Consider the following 27285-nt stretch of genomic DNA (forward strand, 5'->3'; position numbering starts at 1 on the left):
GGAAACCCAGTCCCCAGCTGGGTCTGAGATTGAGTCTGCTGAGAAGAGTAGGGGCTGTGGCCCACTGGTTGATGAAGCATGCTGAGGTGCCACAGTCTAGGGTGGCATTAGAAAAACCCCAAGCTTGACCAGGAAGCTGCCAGGCGTTGATACTTCACTTGCTGGAAAACTGGCCAGGGCTTCAGTGGAACCCACCTGAAGCCATCCCTGTGGAGAACCTTGGCTGAACTAGCTGGGCATCCCCAGAGGCTGGGAGACTGTCCTTGGGCCTGCCACTCACACTTGCTACCCACTTGGACCACTGCAGGATCAAGAGGTCCAAGAGACACATCAGAACCAGTGATGCTTCCTCCCTGCAATGCTAGCCCAGGCCCCTCTCCTGATGAGCATCACATCGTTCCAGCATGTTCACGGGGCCCAGCCCTGGTGTCACAGAGCAGGGCATAATAGTGAATCTGAAGCTCTGAGGCAGAAACCTAAGTGGCAAGTCATTTCTTTAAGCATGTTCTATAAACCCTGGATCTGGAAGCCCAAGCCATCTTCCAGACTCTAAAATGCTGGCGAGGCTTGTTATTCCTGTTGTACAGTGTTGTAGTTAGATTTTCCTGCCTGGCCCAGTCAGGACAAATCTCTCTTACCCGCCAGTCCCATAGTCACTCAGACCCAACCAAGAAAGCACACAGAAACTTACATTGTTTACAAACTGTATGGCCATGGCAGGCTGCTTGTTACCTACTTCTTTATCTTAAATTAACCCATTTCTGTTAGTCTATCCTTTGCCACATGGCTTGTGGCTTACCAGTGTCTTTACATCTTGCTTTTCATGGCGGCGGCTGGCGGTGTCTCTCCCCAGCCTTCTACTTCCCAGAATTCTCTACTCTCTTGTCCCGCCTATCCTTCCTGCCTGGCCACTGGCCAATCAGAACTTTATTTACACAGAGCGCTATCCAGCACAGTGTGGTACCCAAATGTGAACAGGAATCCAGCACAGCCATTCTCAGTGTGTGAGTCAGGCACCCTATGCATCCCTGGGGTCTTCGAGGAAGTGAGAGGGTCAAGTGTTTTCAGAGTAGTGTTGAGTTATCCTCTCCCTTCCCAGCTCTCCTTTCTCACAGTGGATGGCAGGGTTTTCCACAGCCTACATGACATTGCTGCTCTGCCAGCTAATGGCTTGTGTGCATGCATGTGTTTTACAGTTTCTTGATTTAATTTATAGCATAGTGAATAGTGAGTATGTGTTTGTATAAATATGTACATATGTATGTATATTCCATGTAAATTAAACTTCTTATGGGTTCTTGATACTTTTAAAAAATGTAAGATGATTCTGAGGCCAAAAAGTTTGAGAGCCTTTTGGTCTAGTAGCTAAGGCTAGATCACCTTCTTGGTTGTAGGTGTTTCTTCAGGTTTATAAGGATCTGAGATTTAGTAGCTATGTGACAGGGATTTTATTTCTCTTAAGTAGGGAATCTGGTACAGACAAGAGGAGTCAGGATGATTTTTGGACATCCAGAGATTTATCCCAGGTTTAGAGAAACAGAACTCTCACCCTGCAGTAGACTATGGCACAGGTCATATTTGGTCTTTGCTACTCAACAAACTTACATACTAGCCTTATTGTTTCTTATCTGTGTACTACTGGACAAGTTACCACCTCTCAGAGTTGTATAGACACTGCTTTGACAGTATTTCTGACCTGTGGAAAGTACACTGGATGATGCCACATCTCTGAGAGGTCTAGCTATGCCCACTGAGCAATAAAGTCCCCTGCTCTGCTGGCTCCTGGGAAGGGACTTCCTCAAGATCTCACAGAAAGCTGGCAGGTTTGTTCAGTGGAGAGAAGCACATCTGCACATACCAGGCAACTAGTTCAATGGATCTAGTTCTTGGATCCCATACATTCAGTGTGATGTGTACACCACACCAATTTACTCCCAAATGCTTACTGACAGGAGTTGGCCACTTTATGCTCTGTGACACAGGCTTATTTAAAATTGGGGATGTCTAACTTGATGCCTCTCTGTCACATGGGCCCTTTTTAAGACCCCTGGGAGCACGCCAGCAGTGTTACATATTTGTATTATTCTATTCTGTTATATTCTTCAGAGCTCAGGTGCTCAGCATTCTGTCAGACCAGCTTTTCCCTCTGACTTTCCTGCCTTGCTTCTTCTTCAGTTTGGTGACTTGGGAGTGGCTGAGACTGGATCTTCCAGGATTGCGTGGCGGACTTTGCGAAGTAGCACACTTAGCTTTCCTGTTCTCACTTAACAAATGTGTGAAGGACCTGGGGTCTGTGGATATTGGTACCATACCCACCAACAAAGCATCGACTCCGCACTTTGCTAAGTGCAGAATTCACAGTAGTCAGCCTATGGTTGCATTGCTCCAGTCACTGCTCAGTAAAGTGAGGGCAGGACAAAGAGAGACACGGGCTGTAGCTTTTCTGTATGCTAGGAAATCCCACATAATCAGACATAGAAATCTGATACTTGCTCTATAAATTGGTCGTGCTGAGCAACCAAACCTGGTAAGTCCAGGAGAGAGGGTAAAGTGCTGAGTTAGGAAAGCAACACTCAGCCTGTGTGCTGTGCTCCACGGGTGAGTTCCATCTGCCACTGGCTGTCCATGGTCGTCCAGAGGACTCAGGCCTCTTCAGGCAGGAGCTGAGTTTCCCAGCACACTTTCAGGCCGGGTTTGAGCCGAGGGCACTGATGGAAAAGCACTCTGCCGAGTGTCTGCCAGGAGAGGAGAAGCTCAGGTGGGAAAGGTCCTGGGACTAGTGACCTGGACTCTTTGTCCTTATAGCCCCAGTTGGGATTGGAGCCAACTGAGTGTCATAAAGGTCTGAGGAGGATGGTGCGTTGGGGGGAGCCTCCCCTCACACAACTGGTACCTCTGCACTTAGAGTTCCTGGTGGAAGCTACCCCTCCCTGTGATAGGACAGCGTGCTCTGACTCCTCACAGCTGGGTGAGTAGTAAGAGACTTCCTTTTATTCTTCTTCCAGAATCTCTCTGGCCCAAAATCCGTGTTCCCTTGAAAGTTGTGAGGACTGCAGAAAACAAGCTGAGTAATCGATTCTTCCCTTATGATGAAATTGAGACGGAGGCCGTCCTGGCCATCGATGATGACATCATCATGCTGACCTCTGATGAGCTGCAGTTTGGTTATGAGGTGAGGCCCTCTTCACAAGTTCATTGAAAGGCTAGGCATTTCATTCTCTAGAAATGTGATTGCTAAACTGTCCTTTGTGTGCCTGAGAGTGGGCTGTAAAGCTAGCTTTGAAGTCCTGGGGAAGCCCAGTTCCCCAGTGTCAGCTGTACACAGTTTTGGGAACTCCCGACAAGAGTCCTGGGGATAGTTTCTAAAACCTGCAGCCTGCGGATGGATGGATGCAGTCTGGATGGCTGCAGCCTGTGGATGGCTTGCAGCCTGTGGACAGCTACAGCCTGCGGATGGATGGCTGCAGTCTGCAGATGGCTGCAGTCTGGATGGCTGCAGCCTGCGGACAGCTTGCTCTCTGAGCTCTCAGCACAGATTGGCTGCTTGTCTTTGTCACTGCTCCTTTGGGGCAGCTGATGGATTAGGCTGAGTTCAGGGGTTAAGCGTGGAGACCAGGAAAGGTCTCCCCGGGGGAAAGTGCCAGAGTCGAAGCTTGGCGCACAGCAGTGGGAGCTGATGAGCCTGTCAGGAAGGATGTGTGTGAGAGGCATGCTGGCGACAGCAAAGGCCCGTGCTGCAGGGTCGCCAACCAAGCCCAGTAGAGTGTACAAGTCCCTTAGCTCCTGCTGGCACAGGGTACAGTGATGAGATTCATCCCATGGGCACACTGCCTTTGGGGAAGGGAAACCATTTTCTTTGGTTTTCTCAGGACCTGTTGAATTTGGAGTCCTTAAGAAATGTACATTAAGACAGCATGGTATGCACATCTTTAATTCTGGCAGAGGAAGAGGTAGGGAGGCAGAGGCAGAAGGATCTCTGAGTTTGAGACCAGTTTGGTCTACAAAACACGTTAGGGGCACGCAAAAAACCTGTTTTTTAAAAAATGAAAATTTATCCAATGTAGCTATATTTTTTGCATATATGTTTATTACATAAATTTCTTTTGGGGTCCTTAAAGATTGATTTAAGAGGGAAGAAAGAGGAACCCACACACATACACTACCAAAAATTAAAAGCTAAGTTTCGCCATTTTGTGTGGCTTTTAAATATAGTTCCATTTGAGTGTGAGAGGAAGCCAATCTGGCATAGATTAGGTGTTTGGCCAGTGAGAAATAGGAGAGTATCTGGCAGAGCCTGCATTCTTTTGTTTTTCAGATTTACTTTCATTCATAGGAAGTGGCTTAGGTCATCATACCTAGGGTACGAGTGACATTTACAGTTCCACGTGTACTGGCCAGTTGTATGTTCCGTTGACACAAGCTTACAGTCACTTTGGAAGAGAGAACCTCAGCTGAGCAAATGTTCCACCAGATGGCCTTTGATCTAGCCTTTGGTGCATTTCCTTGATTAGTGGCTGATGGGGGAGGGTCCAGGCCAGTGTGCCTGTACCAGCCCTGGACTCTCGGTCCTGCATGCTCTAACAAATGAGGCTGAACAAGCCATCAGGAGCAAGCCTGTAAGCAGCACTCCCCCATGGCCTCCGCATCAGCTCCTGCCTCCCGGTTCCTACCTGACTTCCCTGGATGATGGACTACAAGTTGTAAAGTGGAGTAAATGGTTTCCTCCCCGAGTTGCCTTTGATCATGGCGTTTCATCCCAGCAGTAGAAACCCTAAGACACCATTTTCCCACTTTTGCAGAAAGAAGATTGTGAAGTGTTTCTCTAGGCAGGCCGGGGGATAGGGCCTCTTCCTTGGTACAACAGTTCCAAACTGTATGTTTGCTCAGTTTCTGGGCAAAGTGAAGTGGGAACAAGGATATTCAGAGATATTGCCCAGATAGACCTGTGAAGGAGGTCTAGTCAAAAAGGCTAAACCATATGCATTTCCAAGGTCTCTTTCAACCTTGAGATGAAACCTGCTTCTTAGCTTATTCCTTCATACAACAGCAGTGACAGTTTTCCCCCTCTAGGATAAACTTTCATAGTACCTGCCACACAGATAGCTCAGGGAGCACTTGGCAGAAGCCACAGTAGTACCTTACTATAGTATCCATACTATAGTTGTGGTCCTCATCATGATTTTGCCTGGGACTCTCCTGGGGTTTCTGAGACCTGTTGCCTGCTGGCTTCTCTGTTCAGAATTTTTCCCTGGCGAGGATGCTTAGCTGAGTGTGGATTCAGAAGATGGAGAACACTGGTGTTTCTAAGTCCAGCTTCCACTCCAAAGCCTAGAGTTAATTTTCAAGCAGCAATTTGCAGCCTCAACTAAGTAAATAAATAAGTTAATAAAAATTGGCATCCTAGGGGAATTGTGTCAGAGCCCAGAGCCATTTCTTGGCGCTGAGCAGAGTCTACTGGGATTATAGTTTTGTTAGTTCCTACTCTTCTCTCACCTGATAACTCAGGTGTGGCTCTCTCAAAGAAGCTTCCAGTCCCAGGCTAGGTGAGGCTTTGGGGGACTTAGTACCCCTTTAAAAAAAAACAAAACATGAAATCATTACCTCATAGAGTTGCTGTTTAGTGCTTCTAGAATGTGAACACCAGGGTAGGAACCATGGCTCTCTCGTTCATTGGCATTCTCTCCATGCCTAATCCAGTTTATTGAGCTCAGCATACTCAGTGATGTTTGATGAATGGTTGATCCCCACTGCCAAAGTGCATGTGCACAATAAGGCACAGACCTTTTAGCTTCTGCTCTGGGCTGATTCATAATCTGCACACAATGGTATAATAAAACAGAATTTGAAATGTTAAATATATATAAATGTTAAACATATATATAATACATGTTTTTATTATAACAAAATGCCTAAGGTAGACTAGCTTTACACTATATTTATTTGTTTTGGGGTTTTTTTGGGGGGGGGATTGTTTTGTTTGATACATGATCTCATGTAACTCAGGCTGGCCTCAAACTCACCATGTCGTAGAAGATGACTGTCACTTCTGATCCTCCTGCCTCCACCTCCTGAGTTCTGGGAATATAGGTATGCACCCCCACACCTGGCTGAATGGCTTTATAAAACAGAAATTCAGCTTTTCGTTCTAGAGACTCAAAAGCAGTTGCCAGCTTTGGCTTGCCTCTAGCAAGGACTTTATGACTGATGCTGCAATGGGAGGAGCATATACGGGAGAAGAGATCACATGTCAAAACAGGAAGTCAAAGAGCAGTTCAGGGGTCAGGTCTTAAAACACTCATCTCCACAGAGCTTTGGGACCCACCAGAGTTCCTTTAATTCCTTCTGATGACTGTGCCCTCATTGACCCCAGGACCTCCCACCAAGCCCTGTCCCTTAAAGTTCCCATATCACCTCTGCATTGTTAAACTGAGGGCCAGGACTCCACCATGTGAACATTAGCAGACTTACCATATCCAAGCCATAGCGGCACCTGCCATTCTTCCCACAGCATCTGAGGTCTAGAGTAATAAGTACCCATGTCTTTGCAAATGCCTGGATACTGATAGTCATAGAAGCTTTGTTCAGTACAACCAGAACCCGAAGAAAAACAAAACCAGTGTCTGTCAGTCAGTACAGTGGGTAAGTGAGCAGCTGGAGTTGACCAAACAGTAGGTAGGATTTGTTGGGGGAGGAGCTGAAGGTATTGCAGTGCTGAAGATGTGACCCAGAGCCAGGCTAGCACTCTACCACTGATCTGTATCCCTAGCCCTCAATAATAAATAGAATAAACTGTTGATACATGCAACAGTGTGGGTATTTGTCAGAATAATTATGCTCAGTTAATGAAGTAAGATGAAGAAGAGAACAGTTTATTTATGAGTTCACATGAATGAAATTCTAGAAAATGCTGTGTGGGGGCAGAAGGTCAGTGGTTGCCTGTCTCTGATCCCCAGTAGCACACTTGCAGGCATATGCAGCCAGGACTGTTTTTGTTTGTTTGTTTTACACAGTGTTTGGATCCAAACTCAGGTCCTCATGCTTGCAGAACAAGCACTCTTACTGCTGAGCCTTAGCTCCAGATCTCTAAAATTAAATGGGAATGCAATAACCTTGCAAAAGCCAAACCCTTTCTGGAAAGTAACAAACTTGCAATACTTACACAACCTTATTTTAAGACTTACTCTGAAGCTGCAGCAATCAAGACACTGGTATTGAATCAAATTCAGACATGTAAATCAGCGAAACAGAACTTAGAGTGAGGAGATGGACCACTGTTGTGTGAACAGTCCTGGGGGGCAAGAAACATCTGTTTACCCCAGATGGGACTCCAACAGACCGAAGTAAGTCTTTCAAGTCTTGTCCTGGTGATCCAATGAATTTATTTATGCTTACTTATAGTAGTGTGGGCACCTTACCAGGACTACACTAATGATGAAAATGTCACTGCCATGGCAACCATTAGCTGCCTATCTATTGTGGGAGAGGACAGGACTCCTGAGTCTCTGTCTCCATGATAGAATGCTTGTCAGTCCACTCTTGTGCAGGTCTTGTGTGGGGTCATCACAGCTGATGTGAGCTCAAGAGGATACAACCAGAGGTCAGTGTTCCACAATACTTAACACATATGGCTAGGTAATTGTCAACAGAAGAGGCAAGTCAGTTCACTGCAGATCATAAGGTCTTTTTACTCAGTGGTTTTGCAACATTTTCTTAGACATGTTTTTAAAATGACCATACCTTATACTACAGGTAAACATCTAACTCAAAACCAGGTAGAGCAGCACATCCCTATAATCACAATACTTGGCAGGATGGTTACAAATTTGAAGCCAGCATGGGCCTCATAGGCCAATCTAGCCTATATAAGCAAGACTGTCTCAAAATTAGTTAATTAGTATTTGTAAGTTCCAAGCTTGGAAAATCAAAGTATGGAATACAACTAAAGCAGTACTTGGGAAAAATTCCTATCACTAAGTTCCTGGATTAGAAAAGAATAAAAGCCTAAAACTAGTGACCAGAAAGAAACTGGAAAAAAACCAAACTTGAGGCAAGTGAGAAAAAGGGAAGAATAAAGGTGAGCAGTGTTCTGGTGGGAGCCTCACCTCTCTGCCCACACCCCGCCCCTCAGAAAGCCCTGCCATACACAGCTCCTCCCCCAGAGATGCTCAAGACCACTCCCACTGGCTAGTGTAACTGACACCCAGAAAACAGAGACATGGTTTTTTGGTCTCTCATCCCTGTCTCCTCTCTGGGGGGTCAGAGAGTCACCCAGGAATGCTTTACCCATTAAACTGGGGTTTCTTCTAATTCGGTCTGATTTGATCTGGTTTGGAATGCTGAGTCATCAGAGAGGCCTATCTGGGTGCAAAAACTTTTCAAGCAAGTGTTAAAAACAGTGAAGTTGAAAACTGATCAACAGAGGAAATTAACATGTTCAAAAATTGGCTCTGAAAAGATTAACAAAGCAGATTAGCTCCCAAGTTTGGCCAGTCAGAAAGAAAAGCCCACAACTTGTCCTAATCAGGAATTGTAATAGTTTCCATAGTAAATGTTCCCTTTCCTCTCCTTCTCTCTCCTCATTCTCTCCCCTCTCTCTTCTCCTTCCCTTCTTTGTCCCTCTTCCCTCCCCCTCCATTCACCCTCCCCCAGTCATGAAGGACGTGAAGCTTCTCTACCACACACCACACCAATGGGCGGAAATCCGGGAAGCCCGTGAACCGAAACAAAACCATTCCTCCCAGAAACTCTCTGTTGGGCACTCTGCCACCTCACTGAGAAAATGACTAACACTGAAAATGGGTACCTGGAGTGGGGTCACGGCTGTGACTGAACCTGGACATTTGACTCGCAGGCCTTTGGAGCAGGTTTACATGAGGAACTACAGAGATTTGGAGAGCAGGCCGTTCTAATGGGTGCCCAGAAGAGACGAACACTGAGAGGTGTAGCAAATGCTGAGTTCATGAAGTTTCAGAGGAGCACAGTCTCTGCTCAGAATTAGACCAAAGGCCATTGGTCTACATTTTGTCTGTGTCCTACAAGTTTGGTAGAGAAAATTTCAAAACAGTTAGCATTCAGACTGGGAATGACTATTGGTAGCTGCTTTCAGCCAGATTTACAGCAACAAACAGTAGTAAAAAGCAGAGCAGAAGGATCCAGAAACATTGTTCAGTCTGACCAGAAAAGGAACTGTTGGAAAGTTGCAGACAAGGAGTGTGTGGTTGTCAAGGAGATTAGTATCATTAGAAAGAAGCCAAGCTCTTTGTGGTTAGACAATAGAAAGACACCTGAGGGCCTCTCAGCAATTGGCCAGACCTTATCCCTCCAAGGTTTCAAGGTATAGAATTGTAAACTCATTTAAAAGACTTTGCCTTGACAAGATCATGCCTATAGAGCACCCTGCACAGGGCTACCTAGGGACGTGCTTTAGTGGAAGGCCTTGGTATTGTCCACCTGATGCTGGTTTTGAAGGGATGAGAATGGGAGAATAGGGAGGCTTCCACCATTTCAAAAGAATGCTGGGAGTGGGGGAGCAATGTATGGCAAGCTTGGGATTCCAGCAGGCAGCTGCTAAGAGGGCAAGTAGCTTTGGGGGTGATACAAAAACATAGTGGAGACTCAAGGGTATTAAAGTTACCAGGGACACAGGACATCTGCCTAGGAAAGCCATAGGCACCAAGTGGAACTTATGCCCAGGATGGGGGCCATGAGGGGTGCAAACTCAAGGGGGTAGAGCCCAGAGCACACACATCCTGCTGCCACATACCCAGGATAGGAGACTAGGAAGTGCAGAAGGTGGTGGTTGCCCTTCCGCATCTCGCTTTGGGTCCTTCCATGCTGCTTTCTTGTCCTTCTGGGATGGGAATGTTTATTCTGTGTCATTGTAACTTGCTGTTGGCTTTACAGCAAGCAGCTCCCAGCTAAGAGTGTCCCTTGAGATGCAGAGGAGACTTTCAACTTTAAAACAGTGTTGGAACTGTTTAGACTTTGGGGACTCCTAGAGATGAACTAAATACGTTTTGTTATGAGATGGCCATGAGTCTTTAGGGCCCTGGGACAGAATATTATGGCCTGACTATGAAATGGACCCATAAGCTCTAGTGTAGACACAGACACTGGGTTCCTAGCTGGGGGTGTTGTTTGGGAGGTTGTGGGCTTTTCAGGGAGGTGGAACTTAGGTAGGTCACTTGGCATGTTCCCAAGGAGCTCCTGTTCCTGCTGCCTCTCTCTCCCCTGTGTTTCTGAGGATGTGTTGTTTTACCTCAGCTCATGGGATCACAAAGCCATAGCTTGAAATCCCAGAAACTGTGAACCAAAAATAAATCCTTCACACCTTACGTTGTGCTCTCAGGAGTTAGGTAGCGTATGAGAATGAAAGACAGCTAAGTTTTAAAGAATTGTTAATGCAGATGTCAGCAGTTAACAGACTATTACAAAACCTTATAAAAATTGATATGAAACTTCATGGACAAGTATAACTTGCAGAATGTGTTAAATCAAAAGGGTGTGTGTGTGCACATGTGAGGACATGTGTTTGGGTTTATACAAATGTATGTGTGGATGTGGGTATGTGAATGCATTTGGAGGTCAGAGGTCAACATTGTATGTCTTCCAACACTGCATGTCTTTTCCAGTCACTCTCATCTTATTTATAGGTAGGGTCTCCTGTTAGGTCAAGAACCCAGTTACTTGTCTGGGTTAGCTGTCCAGTAGGCTCCAGGGATCTCTTCGTCTCTGCACACATTAATTCATTGCTCTCTGCTGTTGCCTGTGGATGTAATGTGACCAGTCCCCTCACATTCCTGCCGCTGGGGCTTCCCCGCCATGATGGACTGTAATCTGGAGCTGTAAGTCAGATGAACCCCTTTGCCCTTAAGTTGCTTATATCAAGAAACAGGAAAGAAACGGAGACAAATGAAATACTGAGAATGTTGCTAAAGTTTCCTATCATCCAGGAAAATTGCAGCTGTAAGGAGAAAAGATAGTTGAGGGGTGTCACACCCTGAGGAGGAGGCTGTTTAGGAACATCGAAAACTGTTATTGCTGAAAGTGCTGTGATGAGCAGCACGTACTGGGGAAGCAAATCTCCGCAGAGAAAGATAGACAGAAGATCAAAGAAGTGATGGAGCTAAACTCATATGCTCCTGAGTTAACCGCTTCGTAGGAGGGTGGAGGTCCAGGAGGGAACCAGTGGGCCTGAGGATAATCAATTAGTCAGTCAGTGCAACAACAGAAGTGGAGCTTGTGACTGATGGACCTTTAGGGACAGTCACAAAGTATTAGCAGTGCCTTTCACTGGAGTTCCAGAGGAGGAAAGAGGTTGAAAGTCTGTGAAGAATTAAGAGCTGACAATGTCCAGAACTTAGAGAGACTCAAGAGGCCCAGCAGGCTGCAGCAGGACATGTAGAGATGGCAGGAGACTTCACAAGCTGGACACGGCAAAGTGGCACTTCTGTGTTGAAGTAGAGGTCAGAAAGGAAACGACTACGAACGAGGAGTGTGTGCATCTGTATCAATGCACCCAGAAAAAGGTGCATTCACTGTGCCCCACTCTACCCTGCTTCTGTCCCCTGGGCAGAGGCCTCATTGGTGGTGGTGGGCTTCCTCCTCTTCCTGCTTCCCACTCTTCCCTCTCTGCCTCACTTCCTTTGTGTCCAGTTCCAGTCAGCTGGAACTTGCTCAGCTCTCTTGCACTTGTTTTGATAGATTATGTACAGTAGCTTCTAGTAGTTGGGGTGATGCATCTCTTTTATTGATCCTGGTCATCTCTCTCCTTCTCCCTCTCCCCTAGGGTCTCACGCTGTAGCCTACACTGTTCTCAAGCTCATGATCCTCCAGTCTCCACCTCCCAGTGGCTGGATTGCGGGTGTGTTCCGCTACACCAATTTCCTTTTTCTGGCTCTGGTTAGACTCCTTGTTAGACCTGTCATGCCGTGGTTCTTTGAGAGAGCTGGCCTTGTTGGGCTTTCTCTGTTTTGTGCTCGTCACCACTCTGCTTGACTGATTTCACACACTGCAGTATTGGTGAAATTATTAAGGCCACTCCACGTAGTTAAAAGGGAGGTTTATTTTGTGGGGTACTTACAAATGAGGGGGTAGGTTGTAGGGTCTGGCAAGGGTATAGTGCAGTCCGGCCGTGTTCTCTGGAGAACTCTGCTCGGTCTACCTCCAGCATCCAGAGTCCGGGAACCAAGAGAGTGACCTCCTCTCGATCCTTGGTCTTCCACTTTCTCCTCAGCCCCGCCTTGTGGGCGTGATCATTACCGAAGCCTCAGTGGGAGTTGGAACTTCCAGGCCAGTGCTGGGATGGCTGTCCACTACACTGCAGTAGTGAACCTGAACTGCTAATCTTTTTCTAGTTTTTTGCCTTGATAGCATAAGTCATTGGTTTTAATACTGATTTTCTTCTGATATATGCATTGAAATTTTTCTTTAATTGTTGCTTCAGGTGTATTATGAATTTTTTGTTGGTGTATTTATGTGTGTGCTTGTGTCTGTGTGTGTATGTATGACTGTGTCTCTGTGTGTATGTGATTGTGTGTGTGTGTGTGTGTGTGTGTGTGTGTGTGTGTGTGTGTGTTGCAGAGGCCAGGAAAGGATGTCAGGTGTCTTCTTCTGTAACTCTCCACCCTATTTTTCACGACAGGCTCTCTCACTGAATCTGAAGCCTAGCCAACAAGCACCCTGGACTCTCCAATGCTGGGGTTACAGCCATGCTTAGTCATGCCCAACTTTTACATGGGTACTGGGAACTTTAACTCAGGTCCTCCTGTTTTAACAGCAAGTACTCTTACCCACAGATTCAGGGGCCCCAGCCCTCATTCTCAAGTTTGGATGTGTCATATTTCTGTTAACCTGAAGTTCAAATTATTATATGATTTCCTCTGAGTTGTCTTCTTTGATCCTTCTTAGGATCTGTCACATTTTAAAGCTACCTTTTGTCTTGTTCTTGGTGTGATACAACTGTGCTGAGAGACCCGCTATTGGAAATGCCTTGAGACTGGCTTAGCATAAAGCCTGTGTTGTCACTGTTCTGGGTGTACCTGGAGGGGGCTCCTTCTGCATTTGTGAATTCCGAATTTACCTAAGCCAGCTGGTTAGGTCAGTCACCACAGTGCTTCAGTTGTACACCATCAAAAGGCCCATTCTCCTGTGAAAGCTGCGTTTTCATTTCTTCTATTGTTTCCATGGCCCTTGGGTTTGTAGTAGTTTAATCCATTATCCTTGCTTAACTCCCCCACCCCAAAATAGCTAAAACACCATATTGACTATGTGGAGTCAAAGAGAGAATGTGCCAGAGGCCTTTTTACTGTCATGCCAAAGAGACTAGAAAATCCCAGTGACAGTGAGGTCTCCCCATTGGGAACCCTTGCTGATGGAGAAGCCAGCAGCCCTGTGGCTTCTAGGGCTTTTGCCTGTTTGTCTGGAGACAGAGCTCTGGACAGAATGACTTCCTGCAGCCCCAAGGGCTCAGAAGCGCAGGTAAACCACGCTGACTCCACATGGGGACATGCCAAACTGCATGAAGAGTAATGCCTGGGGCAATCCTGGGGCACTCAGACCAGCCGCACATGAATTGAAGCAGAGGGGAGGGTTGCCCGAGTTAAGCTATTAGAGACAGAGCGGCCTGAGGTGACCCAGGGCCTGCTCTGTTCATGGTTCTGACAGCACCTCTACTGAGGTGTCACATGCAGACCCAGTGCATGCCAAAGAGCTAGACATCTTGATTGACAGAGACCATTGTGAAGGAAGCTTCACACCATGCTTATGGACTATAGGGCAAACTACAGGCCAGCTCATAGAACACACACTTCCCAAAGACACAAAGATTAGCTTGGAAACCAAGTGTAAACTCTGCATCCCTTTCCAAGAGGAAGTTTGTAGAACCCTGTAGTGCTTTGCCTGGCCTTTGCCAAATCTTAGCACAAGTAGGTGATATAAGCACACAGATGAGGCTTTGTACACCAGGTATGACCCGGCCCCATCAGCTCATTGGGTGAGAGGCTCAGATCTCTGTCTGTCACATACCCTGCTAGTCCTTCTAGTTCTGCTCAGAAGAATCACAGTGAGGATGTGAAGGGACCTCAGAGACCACCCTATCCCTTTGTGCTTTGCTGCCAAGGACCTGGAGAACTACAGAGAAGTCAGTTTACATCTTTAAGATGTTAAATGCACATTGACTGTTGACTGTGTAACACTTTGCGGTGGAATGAGGCCAGGGCAGTTTTCCTTCCAGTCCTGTGACCTGAGTGCACAGACATTTGGATCCAGTGCTAGATGTAGTCATTTCCTTGGAAGAAAGCATGGGTTATTGGCCTGTCTCTGTGGGGTCACTTTCCCTCTTGGAAGGCAAGGGGCCCTGGGAAACTTTCCCTTCTCTCTCCAGCCTGAAGTCAGGAGCCAGGAATGATCCTCTCTGGCCCTTCGTGTTTCTGACTTGTTTGACAAGCTCTAGTGAGCTACCAGATGGGAGATTCCTTTCAGCCTGGGATAATTTATTTATCTGTTTATGTATTTTACCAGGAAAGTATCTATTCAGTTCTTGATACTCATTTGCGAGTGACTCCTGGGGGAACAGTAGCAGCGTATAATGTTACTTGGATATTTGATTTTTCCCCCCAAGTCTGTCTGCTTTTATTTCAGACACTAAAAAGCAGGGAAATAAAAAGCAACTTATTCCTATTCCCCTCCCCCTCCTCTAAGAGACAGTTTAAAACATGTGGTTGAAAATGAGCCGTGGAGACTTGGCTGAGTGTGCGGACCTGTGGATTTATTTTTCCTTTCATACTTTGATCCACATTTCCAACCATAAAAAATTATTAGTGGCACTTAAGTGTTGGCCATTTTTCACCTGAGAGAGGTGAAATGATCTTGGCTAATGACGCTGGCTATAAATAGAGTTAGGGCTTCGTGCAGGAGTGGGAAGGAGCAGAGCGGCTGCGTGTTGTCAGGCATGGATGCTGATGCTGGGACATCCAGAGGTGGCAGAGGCTGCTCGGGCCTCTTGGGTGCTAATAAATTGTGAGAACTTATTTACATTATTTTGTTCACAGCTGCCCAAGGTAATAGCAATTACATATTTAAAAAAACATCACAGAAGATAGCAAAATATCATGGCTTACCTCATTCTCTTCTCATAACACCTTCTCCAACTGTGTTTTCTTGATTTAGGAGACATCTAGAGCAAGGCTCCAGAGTGAGAGTGAGTGTGGGCATTGGAGTGGGCCCAGCAGCGTTGTTAACAGTGGATGTTGGGTTAGTTAGACAGAAGAGGCCCAGCAGCGTTGTTAACAGTGGATGTTGGGTTAGTTAGACAGAAGAGGACCATCTGAGGGAGACTCTGGGGCTAGTAGAAGAGGCTCTTGGGAGGTGTGTGTAAAAAGAAGTTGATCTCAGGATAAGTTTGTGGTGACAGAGACTGGAGATAGGAAAGCAAGTGAGACCCAGGTGGTGAAAGTCTAAAGGCGTTGTTGGAATGATTGGAGAGCCCACAAGAAGCATGGGTTTAATGAGTGATGGCGGACTTGGCTAATTGAATTTGTCAGAGATGGTGTGACGTTCATATTTTAAACAGATATGTGCATCCAGGGGCAGCAGGAGAGAGGATCCAATCTGTGGTTCTAAATAAATTCTGGTTTTTCTCTTCTCATTATAATAGCGACAGATGGAAACAGTCCAACCTAGAACTGGATTCTGTTGTCACTGCCATTAAAGTTGAAGAGATGACATAAAAAAGAAAGGCTGGTCTCTTGATCCTTGTGTTGGTCCTTCTAGAGTGTTGGTCTGTCTGGAGGGTCTCACAGATGCTGGATCTGGGAACAAATGAATGCAAAGCGAGTCTTGGACTCCTTCTGTCAGGCATGTGGTCCTCTGCCTTCTGCTTACCTCCCTAGGAATCCCAGTCCTAGTCTGGAGATGTATCCAGCCAGGCTTGTGGGAGATCCAGGGAACTCTATAAAAAGATTTTTCTTTTTGACACATACTCCTGTGGGCTCCGGGCAAGCTCAGCCTTTGAGTTATCTAAGGTCCTGCAAAACTCAGTTTTTATACAGCTGAGACAAATGTGAAAGGATCCATAAAGGAATGGAAATAGAGGCTGTTTCTTCTCAGCTGACTGTGACAATGACCATCAAGAGACAGAGTGGCTGTGGTGACCCACAGACACCTTGTCCTTCGCTCAGATCAATGAGTTCAACAGAACACCAAAACTGCTAGCAGTCTGTGGAGGTGATGAGGATGTTAACACTCCTTGTGGAGGAGTAAGAAGTCTCAAGACCCTCCCCTGAGAATGAGGTCACCACTCCCTGCCCCAGCTATCATGGTCCTGGTTACTTAATATGCAGGAGGTGGGAGGTTGACTGGTGGGTGGGACTTTTCAGCATTTCAGCTGTCACTGAGTTATCCCCAGGCAACTCCCCCCAAGATGGCCGTGGCAGAAGCTTTCTTTAGTGTATCAGCCAGCCACAATACTCAGGTGAGTAGACCTCACACAACAGGGCATGCACCACAGTGGTTGAATAATCTGGGTCCTGGAGACATCACAGGCTTTGGTGAGAATCAGCACCTGAGATTTCCAGTCCTTGGCTCTTGGCTGCCTCAGATTCCTGAGCTTTCTCAGGGTCTGGCCAGTAGTGACGGGTTGGATGGAGAGCAGTTGTCTTCTTCCTGACGATGGTGGCAGTCACAGGATCCCATCATGGCTCCCTTTCCTGAGCCTGTACATAACATCAGTACTGTATTGAAAAGGATGTCTGTCTGCCTGTCTGATGATCTGTCTGTCATCTGATTATTACTTTTCTTAAATGCCTAAGAATTGCTGTCACCTAGACTCTTGTCTTCAGCAGACAGTGTGGCCAAGTGGTCCCACCTGAGAGTCTGCACTTCCCCAGGCAGACAGGGGAGACAGTGGTTAGAGGCAAGCAATTGTCTGGAGGACCTGTCCTTTCCACAGTATCTCCAGCTCCTGGTGTGCAGCCTGCAGACCTGTTCACCCTGTCCTGTCTGCAGCTTGCATTGATTTACACCTGCAGGCCTCGTGAGACAGGAGAGAAAACAGCTCATGTGTGCAGCCAGAGCTGTGAGCACTGCTGAAAGAGGATCCAGAGACAAGCCAGAAGCTGAGAAGGTGCTGAGAGACACTGTGGCGTGGCTTGACCTTGCCAAGCCCTGCTAACGCACCCAGGCCCCACCGGAGAATAAGTCAAACAAATATTAAGGGAAGGAAATGGAATATGTATGTTGAACATTGAAATAACAGCCGACCATTTGGAAAAGCACCCAGATGGGAATTAAAGTGGAGTGGCACTGTCTCCCCACTGAGCAAATGAAAGCACATTTGGAATGTGTTTACATAACCATTAATGAAACATCACTGGGAGACTGTCCCTGTCCCAAGGAGGAGGACTCATGCTTGTACTGCAGGTCTCCTTATCCTAGGTGTCTCCTCTCAACACACTCGTAAGGGAGGCAGGTTAGTGAATGCTGGGCAGGGCTGGTGAGGCAGCTCTGGCCTTTCCCTGGGCAGTCCTAGGCCTCCACAACTAGTGCTCATGGTGTAGGAAGGCCATTTTAAAGAGGTATTGCCTGTGTGATGCTTGAATGAACACTGCCACCCCACCTCATTGAGCAGGAGCTATCTGCAGTGATATCCAACCCTGAGCAGACCCATGTGTTCAAGGGCTGTTGTCCCAGATCTGCCTGTTGTCTCATTGAGATTGACTATAGGGAACTCTGGCCCTTCCAGAATCCAGAGCTTCAGACTCTGGCTATGGATGGGAGGGACTTCTCTTCCTGGACCACTTGTCTGCCTTGATCGTGATGGAGATGCTGAACCTGTGTGCATGAGCAGGATGTGGTTGGTGCAGGGACAGTGAAGTGAAAAGCCACAACTGCCCAGCTTCCCATGAGGGCAGCATCCAGAGCTCCCAGGAAAGCTTGGGGGTTCCCAAACATGAGACCATGTCATTCATTGTCAGAGCACACAACTATGGCCTGATAAGGTCTGTATCTAAGACAGGCTTGTGATCCCTGTCACACCAGACACCATGTGAAGGAAGGAGGAAGACACTGAAAGGCCAAAGTGGCCCCTGCCCTTGGCAATGCCAAAACTGTGGAATGAGTCTCTAGAAAGCAGGATGCACTCACCAGCCTGATACATACAGCGTACTTCTCAGATTGTATTTATTTCTCGGTGCCTGGAAACTGGTGCCTAGGGTTCTCATTAATCATGGTTGCTGTGTATTTGCTACTATCTGCTGGCTGGTTTAGATCAAGACTTGGCAACCTTTGAAAGTCATATTTCTTGGTTCCCCAGTAGCCTTTGGGTTGGGCTGAGGATTTGAGGGTTTGGGCGGAGGTCATAATCACACGCTGACACTCAGCTCTTGGAGGGGAAGGAAAAGGACACTTCTCACAGCCAGAGCCACCAACCACGTGTGCAGCAGAGATGCCGGGCTTGATGATAAACAAACCATGACGGCAGTGTGGTCCTTCCAGCAGGGATTGTGGCGCCTTTTTGAACGGCTCTCCGCCTAGACTCCTGGCTCATAGGAAGTACTTATACCGTAAATACTTGCAGGAAGACTGGAGTTGAGGTTTGGACATTGAATTGACTTCCTGTGAGTAGAATTATAAAGAACTATTGGACTAAAATGTTCCCATAATCCCTGTGCAATGGAGTGTTGGTCTTCTACCTACCAGCCAGTGAACAAATGGCAGAGAGGAATTTTTTGCTGTATTTACCAGGCTGTGAGCAATGGGGATCTAAATCTCAACTTTATAATTAACTTTCCTCCTGTAGAATGAAACCCTTGAAATTTCTTCAGGTCCCTGTATTGGTGAAATTATTAAGGCCACTCCACGTAGGTAAAAGGGAGGTTTATTTTGTGGGGTAACTTACAAATGAAGGGATAGGTTGCAGGGTCTGGCAAAGGTATAGCGCAGTCCAGCGGTGTTCTCTGGAGAACTCTGCTCAGTCTACCTCCAGCGTCCAGGGTCCCGGAACCAAGAGAGAGACCTCCTCTCAATCCTTGGTCTTCCGCTTCCTCCTCCGCTCTGCCTTGTGGGCGTGACCATTACCGAAGCCTCAATGGGGGTTGGAACTTCCAGGCCAATGCTGGGATGGCTACCCACTACATCCCTGCTTCCTTGTCCTCAACCCACAAGTCCCATTTTTACCCTGGTGACTTCCTCAGCCCTTCTCCGACAGCCTCACTCCCTAGGGTCCTTGACTGTCTAATGGACATGCCACTGGATTTCTCCTGCAAGCCCCATGTCAACAAGATGCCTTACTTTGTGCCCTCTCCCTGAAGTTTGGGACAGGCTGGATTTTGACAGAAGGTACAGTACAGGTGCAGTGCCAGGAAGAGGCAGGGCCTTTCAGAAACAGTTCTGGAAAGTAGGCACCTCCACAAACAGAGGTCTGACTTAAACTTTACACCCTCTACAAAATTAGCCCAAAGCAAATCATACACTTAAATGTAAAGCACAAAACTGGGGTGGAGGTTTAGGTTCTAGGAGTTTGCAAAGAGATCTGAGCTTGACAACAAAAGGTCAGTCCATAAAAGGACAAATTGGTAAATTAGGCCTTTTCAAAATGAAAATATTTTGCTCTTTAAAAGACATTGTAAGGAAGATGAAAAGACAAGCTGTAGACTAGAGAAAATATTTGTAAACCACATGTCCAACAAAGAAGTAAACATCTCGGACAGACAAAGAGCTCTCAGAAGTCAGCAGTGAAATCCCAGCAGTCCAGCCAGAAAGAGAATGAGGGCATGGCCAGACTCCCCACTGAGCAGGGATCACAGGCAGCAAGTGGAAGATGCAGAACACTCAGCCCTCAGCACAGTGCAGAGAGAATGCAACGGCACATGCAACACACCTCTCAAAAGGTCTAACATTCAAAAACAGTGACAACAGGAGCTGGGAGATGGCTCGGGAGGTAAAAGTGTGAAGACTGGAGGTGGATGCCAGCATCTGTGTAAACCCAGAGCCAGAGAAGCAGAGACCGCACGCTCCCTGGAGCTCTCTGGCCGGCTAGCCTAGCCAAATCCATGAGCCTCGGCTTCGGTGGAAGCCCCTGTCTCAGAGAATAGGGGGAGCTCAAATAAGGATGCCTAACCTCTGGCCTCTTGCATGTGCATGGACAGACAGACAGACAGACGGGAGGAGCTAGGGCTAGCCCCACAGTTAAGAGCACTTGCTGCTTTTCCAGAGGACCTGAGTTTGATTCCTGGTTCACAATCACCTGCAACTCCAGCTGCAGAGGGCCTTGCACCCTCTTCTGGCCCCTGGGTACCAGCACACACATGGATACACACACAACACTATATATACACATATATGTGTGTGTGTGTGTGTGCAATGTTATATTTTATATATATTTAAATATTTTTAAAATAATGATAGGAGCTCAGTAAATATTCACGAGCCAAATACCGATAAAATAGAAACATCTCATCTCCAAGCTATGGACTTTAATTTGTTACTGGATTGCCTTTCTAGAACCCACTGACAGGACTGACATGTGTGTGTGTGTGTGTGTGTTGTGTGTGTGTGTGTGTGTGTGTGTGTGTGTGTGTGTGAGAGAGAGAGAGAGAGAGAGAGAGAGAGAGAGAGAGAGAAGGAAGGAAGGAGGAAGGAAGGAAGGAAGGAAGGAAGGAAGGAAGGAAGGAAGGAAGGAAGGAAAAAGAAAGAAAGAGAGAGAGAGAGAAAGAGAGAAAGAAAGAAAGGAAGAAAGAAAGGAAGAAAGAAAGAAAGGTGAGGGGAAGTAGCAGTAGTTGGTCGGTCAACCTCAAGAGTCATGCCTCAGAAGCCATCACATTTATTTTGAGACATGGTCTCTTCAGTGGCCCTGAATTCACTCAGTACTTTATTCTGGGTGGCCTGTGTGCCCCAGAGATCCACGTGCCTCTACCTTCTGGTGCTAGAATTATGACAGGCACACACCACCACACCTAGCTTCTTCCATGGGTTCTAGGGATTGAACTCGAGTCCCATGCTTCTGTGGCCAGCACATCACCAGCTAAGCTATCTCCTAGCCTTGCAACTGATATTGGGAAGCTATTTGGAAGAGATCAGATGTTTGCTATTGTTTGCTTGTGTGTTTGTAACAAGGTCTGATTGTGTAGCCTAGGCTGACCTCACACTTGGGATTGTGCTACCCCTCTTCCACAAGCAGGCATCACCCAGATGTGCCATCTTACCAATTTTAGATTTTTTTTTTTAATGCCGTGTAGTGCATCCTCTGTTCGATGGTATGGATTCCATTTAGTTGTGCCTTTTTCTGTAAACCACCCTGAATCATTGTTAGGCTGTATGTGGGACATAGGTTGGTATGGAGGGTCTCTGCTAGCTGATTGGGCATCAAGACTAAACAGAGAGCGGGCAGAGTGCTGAGACTGCTCAGGAAGTGGCCATTTGGAAGTTCCTTCACGGGGCTGGAGAGATGGCCCAGTGGTTAAGAGCACTGGCTGCTCTTCTGGGTTCATTCCTAGAGCCACATAGCAGCTCACAACTGTCTGTAACCTCAGTGTCAGGGGACCTGACACATTCACAAGGACACACAGGCAGACAAAACATCAATGCTTATAAAATAAAAGCTTAAAAACGAAGAAAAGCTGGGTGGCGGCAGCGCACGCCTTTAATCCCAGCACTCGAGAGGCAGAGCCAGGCGGATCTCTGTGAGTTCGAGGCCAGCCTGGGCTACCAAGTGAGTTCCAGGACAGGCACCAAAACTACACAGAGAAATCCTGTCTTGAAACAACAACAACAACAACAAAAAAGTAAAATATTTTTTTAAAAAGTTCCTTCCTGCTTTGAAGTTAGTTGGGGCTCAGCAGTTTGCAAGTATCATTTCTTCCTCTGCATGAAGAAGGTTTGCTCTTGCCAGCATCTAACTCAAGTGGTAAGAGCCACCTCCACAGCTGCAGGAGGCAGCAGAGCTCACTCACTCCAGAGCTCGGGCCTCTGGCCCACCACAGTCATTCAGACTGAGCATCACCCAAGTCAGTTCAGAATTGCGAAGCCTCAGTAACCATCCACTGAGTGGAAGCAGTCTGTCTTTCCTCACTTTGCAGGATTTAGGAAACAGCCATCTGCCTGCTCATTACAGTTTTAACTTCACTGAACAGTCTCCTGAGACCAGGTCAAGAAATAGTGTGCCTGGAGCCGAGGCTCTGGAAAGAAAATAAATTGGAGGTAGTGGTCTTCAGGGCCCAGAACTAGCTAGAGCCTACCCCCATCCTGCCCTTCCTCCTGCCCCTCACTCGCACCCTCCTCCTTTCCTCTATTGTCTCTCAGAAGAGATTCATTGCCTCATGAAGAAGAAGAGTCGGGTTTAATCTTCCACTCAGCTGCTCTGGGCTTGGGTTTCCTCCTCTGCCCCAGAGCCCCATAGATTCTGAGGTTCCAGGAGGCGCTCAGATGTGGTGTGGAAACACACTGGCTTGCACACAGCTGACAGGGCTTCTCTTCATGGCATGAGCGTGTAGCTGCTGATTCCAAATGGAAACCACATTCACAACGAAGCTTCTGCTTTAGGGAGATGAGTGCTGATGGGAGCAGAAGGCCAGTTGTGTTCCCTGCCTTCACCACCCCAGGCATGCTCTGCTGTCCCCCTGAATGATCGGTGGACTCTGTAGCTCTCACGGTACCTGTCACTGGCACACAGGCTGAAGAAGCCAGGTGCCCTGGGTGATTTAGACTAGCCTCAGCCTGGCTGCCATGTTTCACCGGTGAGGGCTTGAGCTCGAGGGTGGGGTGCTTCTTACAATGCTAGGAACCCATAGAAATTGATGAACAGGGCTGCTTTGGATCTAACATGCAGGGTCAACCTAGCAGTGTAGCCTTGGAAGGCCACTTCCTCCTCAGGTTAGTTTGTTCATCTGTGGAGGGAACAGATGAGCAACTGGACGAATGATCTCTCCCTTCCAGATGATCTTGAAGGCTGCAGATCCTGGAGACAGCTTGGTCAGGCCCTCACAGTTCCTCCAATCACCCAGTATGAGTCTTCTTGCACCTATAGGTGAGCTGACTCGAGGATGAGGCGGGTGTCTCAAAGCCACCTTTTCCCAGAAGTGCCTTCCTAGTAATGGCCACCACTGAAAGATGGAATGGCACACAATCCTGTGCCTGCAGTAGCTAAGCACAGCCCATCCCAGGCCTTCAGCACTACCCCTGGCCTGAAGATACCACTTAAAGGAATCACATGTATCCACACCAAAGCCCTGCCCTCCAGCCAGACTGGGACAGACAAGAGTGATGGCAAGACCCCAGAGGTCTCCCATGCTCCTAGTTTTTCTGGTGGGTTGATTTTAAACAGAACTCTTCCATGGCTTGAAAGGGTTCCTCAGGCAGACTGAGGGAATCTCACAGGTTGATCTTAAAACACACTGTTTACACATGTTTATATCAATGCTAGTCAGTATTAGGAAGCTCTGGGTGACAATGTCTAGGCTCCCCTCCTCTAGATATCTTCAGTCAGCATTCACTTGTGAACCCCCCCCCCCCCCCCCGATGTGAACCAAGGCTCTCAGCTTCCCACAGAGTTCCCTCTTAACAAACTGCCATCTGCTGGTGTGATACAGAGCCTGGCCTAAGAGTGAAGCCCATCAGCCCCCTTTGCACTTCCCCTCAGGAAGTTACAAGTGTAAAAGGTAGATTTGGGGCTCAGAGAGAAGTCCTGGTGGGTAAGACTTGCCATGCTAGTGTAAGGAACCAAGTTAGATTCCCAGCACACACATAAAAAGCAAGGTGGGACCACACACATGCCATAACCCTAGCCCTGGTGGAGGGGCAGAGACAGGGTTGTCCAGCTTACTGGCAACCAGCCTTAGCTCCAGGTTCAGTGAGAAACCCTGCTCAGGAATACACCCAGGATTCTGGCCTCCACATGTGCATGCATGGACACACACACACACACACACACACACACACACACACACACACACGTGAATCCTGTAACTGGCTTCTCAGTGGAAGCTAGCCAGCTACTGCCTCCACATCTGGTCAGCATGCAGGACAGAGCATATCCCAAGGGGAAGCATGCTGTCCTGAAGCATGAAGGGAAGAGACCACTCATTAAAGACCTTTGCATGTTGCTGACTCCTTTCAGCTCTGACTTGGCTCACTCAAGCATGAGACCGCAGGGATTGAGCCAGTTCATAGAGTTCTGTGTCACTGTGATTCTTAGCAGTTGACACAAGTTGGAAGTTGTTTGCAAGGAAAAACATGGAACCCTCGTCCAGTGGGACACCCTTGGAACCATGTTCATACACATACACACTGCCTCTTACCCATGCCACTTCTTTTTTTTAGGATAGACACAGGTCTTGCTGTGTAACCCAAGATAGCCTCTAAGTTGCGATTGGCCTGTGTCTGCCTTCTTAGTGCTGGGGGTGCAGGCATGCACTGTCATGTGTGACTTCCCTTAGCCCTCCTTCTTCCTGACCTTTTGTCTTGGTCATCCTGAAACTTGTGTCATCCATGTAGTCCAGTGGCAGTGTGTCTGTGGCACTGTGCCTTTGGGGAAGACTGTAACAGTCACTGCAGAGTGCGCCTATTTTGATGTTGGTGTCCTGGTTGCACCTCCAGATGGATACCACATGTGGCTGCATCTCTCCCTCTCCTTGCTGGGTCCTGAGGCTGACTGCACACCCAGGCTGGCTCACAAGGTAGCATGGCATCCTCTCTTCAGGAACATTTATGGGCTGCTCTCCTGTATATGGCATTTAACAAAGTGTACTGATGCAGGCCAGTCTGTTCAGAAATCTACAGCCTGAAACAGATTACACTGGGCAGATTCATTCCTACAAAACAGCCTGTGAGGAGGAAGGAGCAGAGAAGAGCTTTGTCCTAAAAGGACATTAGCAGCCACCTAATCCAGATGGAAAGAGGAACCAGAAACAGGCCACTGTTACTGGACCAGTGGGGCAACAGTCTGCTTTAGCCATGTGCCCCTGTGCGGTGTCTGTGGACACAAGGGTCCAGTTAGGCTGCCTCTTAAGACAGGGGAACAAAGGCAGAAAGGCTTTGCCTTACCCTGTGGGAGGCCACAGAATACCTCATGGCTTTCAGATTTGGGGAGTCGTTTGTTTTGTTTTAAAGAAAGTAGAAAACGGCCTCTGTGAGTCCTGAGAACTGAACAATCTCTCTGGTTAGGTAAGGGGTGTTTGGGTTAAGAACATGGAAGGAGCAGCTGTAGGAGTATCCGGTAGCTGTACTCTGTATTCAGATAGGAGGATTATTACGGGCTTTGATCCTCAGGGTATGCCATTAACTATCCAGGAGGGTGCTTTTCAGAAGGCCTGTGCCTAGACTGGAGTAGGAACACCACTGTGTAGGTTGGAGGGGGAGCCTCAGAGTCCCAGCCTGCAGATGCAAAGGCTCTGACCCCAGAGGAGAAAAGAGTGGAATTGGGATGGGGTGCCCAGCTAGGAGAGGGGCATGGAGTGGGCACTGCTGCTCCTCTGGCTGGGAAAATGCTTTACCCTGTGCATATTCAGCTCGGTTCTGCACTGGCTGATTAGTGAGGGCCATCCACTCTGCTTTCCTTCGTTTCATCCTGTAGTCAGCTGTGGAGTTATAGATGAAGTGACAAGGAGGGCGTCTTGATTGGATCCAGCTGCCTGGAGTAAGTCAAGGACAGGGGGGCCCAGAAAGACCAGAATTCAGGAAAGGCTCCAAAGGAATCCAAGACCCAGGACACCTCTGGTGCCTTTCAGCACACTGTAGTTTGGCAGTCTGTGACTTGGTGTCATAGATTAAGTCCTGGAGAGAAGGCTAAGTGACTTCAGCCAACAGGAAGAATCCTGTACTGAAATCTTAACAACATTTGACCCTAAAACTGAGCAGATAATAACAATAATAATGAAAAGGGGATGATAATGATGATGGATGATGGCTGCGGATGAGGTGGGGGAGGGCTCTTGTAAAGAAGGAGAGGACTTGCCTTCCTTTGATTTCAATATAGAGCTGTGTTAATTCCAAGTCAACAGGAAAGGCAACTGTTGTCTTCAGCAAAGCCAGTAGAGTTAGATATACGCCTGCATCTTGCTATTCCAGCTGCTCAGTTGTGTGTGCTCAGGGCCTTTCAGACACTAATGTTCACTGAGGCAGATTAGCCAGCAGGTTCTGTGACTTGGGTATGCTGAGGAAAAGAGGTCTGTCCTGGCTCACAGATAGAGTCATGGCTTACACAACTGTCCATGCCCTGTCTCAATAAAACCATAATAGCATCATACTTTTTAATCTGCTGAAATGCACACTCCATACCAGAGAGCACACAGCAGCAGCTCATACGGCCAGGGACACGCCTGATATAGATTCATTTGTCTGCAGCTGTTAGGATGATCTCTGTAGCCCATTAGTTTCGTTGGTTACAATATGGTGTTAATGAGGCCAAGGCTGTGAGTCTGAGAACCCTGCTAGGTATACCAGTGTGACAGCAGGGTAAGCTCTCCTTATGACCCCCAGGCCACACCCATGATGCAGATTAGATGTCCCATAAAATCTGGAGATGATTGAGGGGGCCTGGGCAGAAAATGTAATAACAGTGTAATGACTCAGCAAATGTTCTGCTCCCCACCGGCCACCCCCAGCTTCTGGAAAAGCAGTTTGAACATGTGACGTGCTGTGGGCCACGGCTCCTGTGCCTGTCACACTCAGAACCTTCAGGCTTGTCACTGATGCTAACCACTGGTGTGTGCTGGGCAAGCCTTCTTCCACAGTTGGGTGCACTGTTCTGACGGGTGAAAATGAGGGCCCCGTAGCGCCCTCAGCAGCCCGTGTGGAGTCTGTGGTGTGCTGCTCTTCTTCAGGATCACAGTGAGCGAGGGTCTCTGTCTTAATCCAGTGGCAACTCCCCTAGAGAGAGGTGAATAATAACTAACTAAAGTGACAGCACACATTTAATAAGGAGAAGCAGGGGGCTGCAAGTAGTGACAGAGGGGGCCTACCTGCCGATGGCATTTGTCTGGTATGAGAAGCCAAGAGGGCCTGTTGCTTAAACGGAGTCTCCATTGATGATAAGGAGCCAGCTAGGAAAATGTTCCACAAGACACAGCAGATGCAAAGGGCTTGGGGTCTGGTCCTAATCACAGAGCACAGAGGAGAGCATGGTAAACGATGACGTGGAAGTGGGTCCTCAGCAAGGAGAGGACTCTGGACATTAGTCTTGGTGACATGGGAAGCCATTTTTCTTTGTTTTAGAGGGAATATTTCTTTTTCTTTTTTTTTTTTTTTAAAGATTTATTTATTTATTTACTAATGTATATAGTGTTCTAACTGCCT

The 27285-nt window shown here is 47.5% G+C and overlaps 1 protein-coding gene across 3 annotated transcripts in view; it reads left to right on the forward strand.

Moving 5' to 3' along the window:
• Positions 1 to 27285, forward strand: part of Ext2 (exostosin glycosyltransferase 2) — a 137796-nt gene that overhangs the window by 95600 nt on the left and 14911 nt on the right. For all 3 annotated transcript variants that reach the window (XM_036184737.1, XM_036184739.1, XM_036184738.1), the window contains one exon: positions 3006 to 3172. In XM_036184737.1, the coding sequence (XP_036040630.1) occupies positions 3006 to 3172 (167 nt within the window). The remainder of the gene's footprint in view (positions 1 to 3005; positions 3173 to 27285) is intronic.

Source organism: Onychomys torridus, chromosome 4 (genome assembly GCF_903995425.1).
Source record: "Onychomys torridus chromosome 4, mOncTor1.1, whole genome shotgun sequence".
Taxonomy (NCBI): domain Eukaryota; kingdom Metazoa; phylum Chordata; class Mammalia; order Rodentia; family Cricetidae; genus Onychomys; species Onychomys torridus.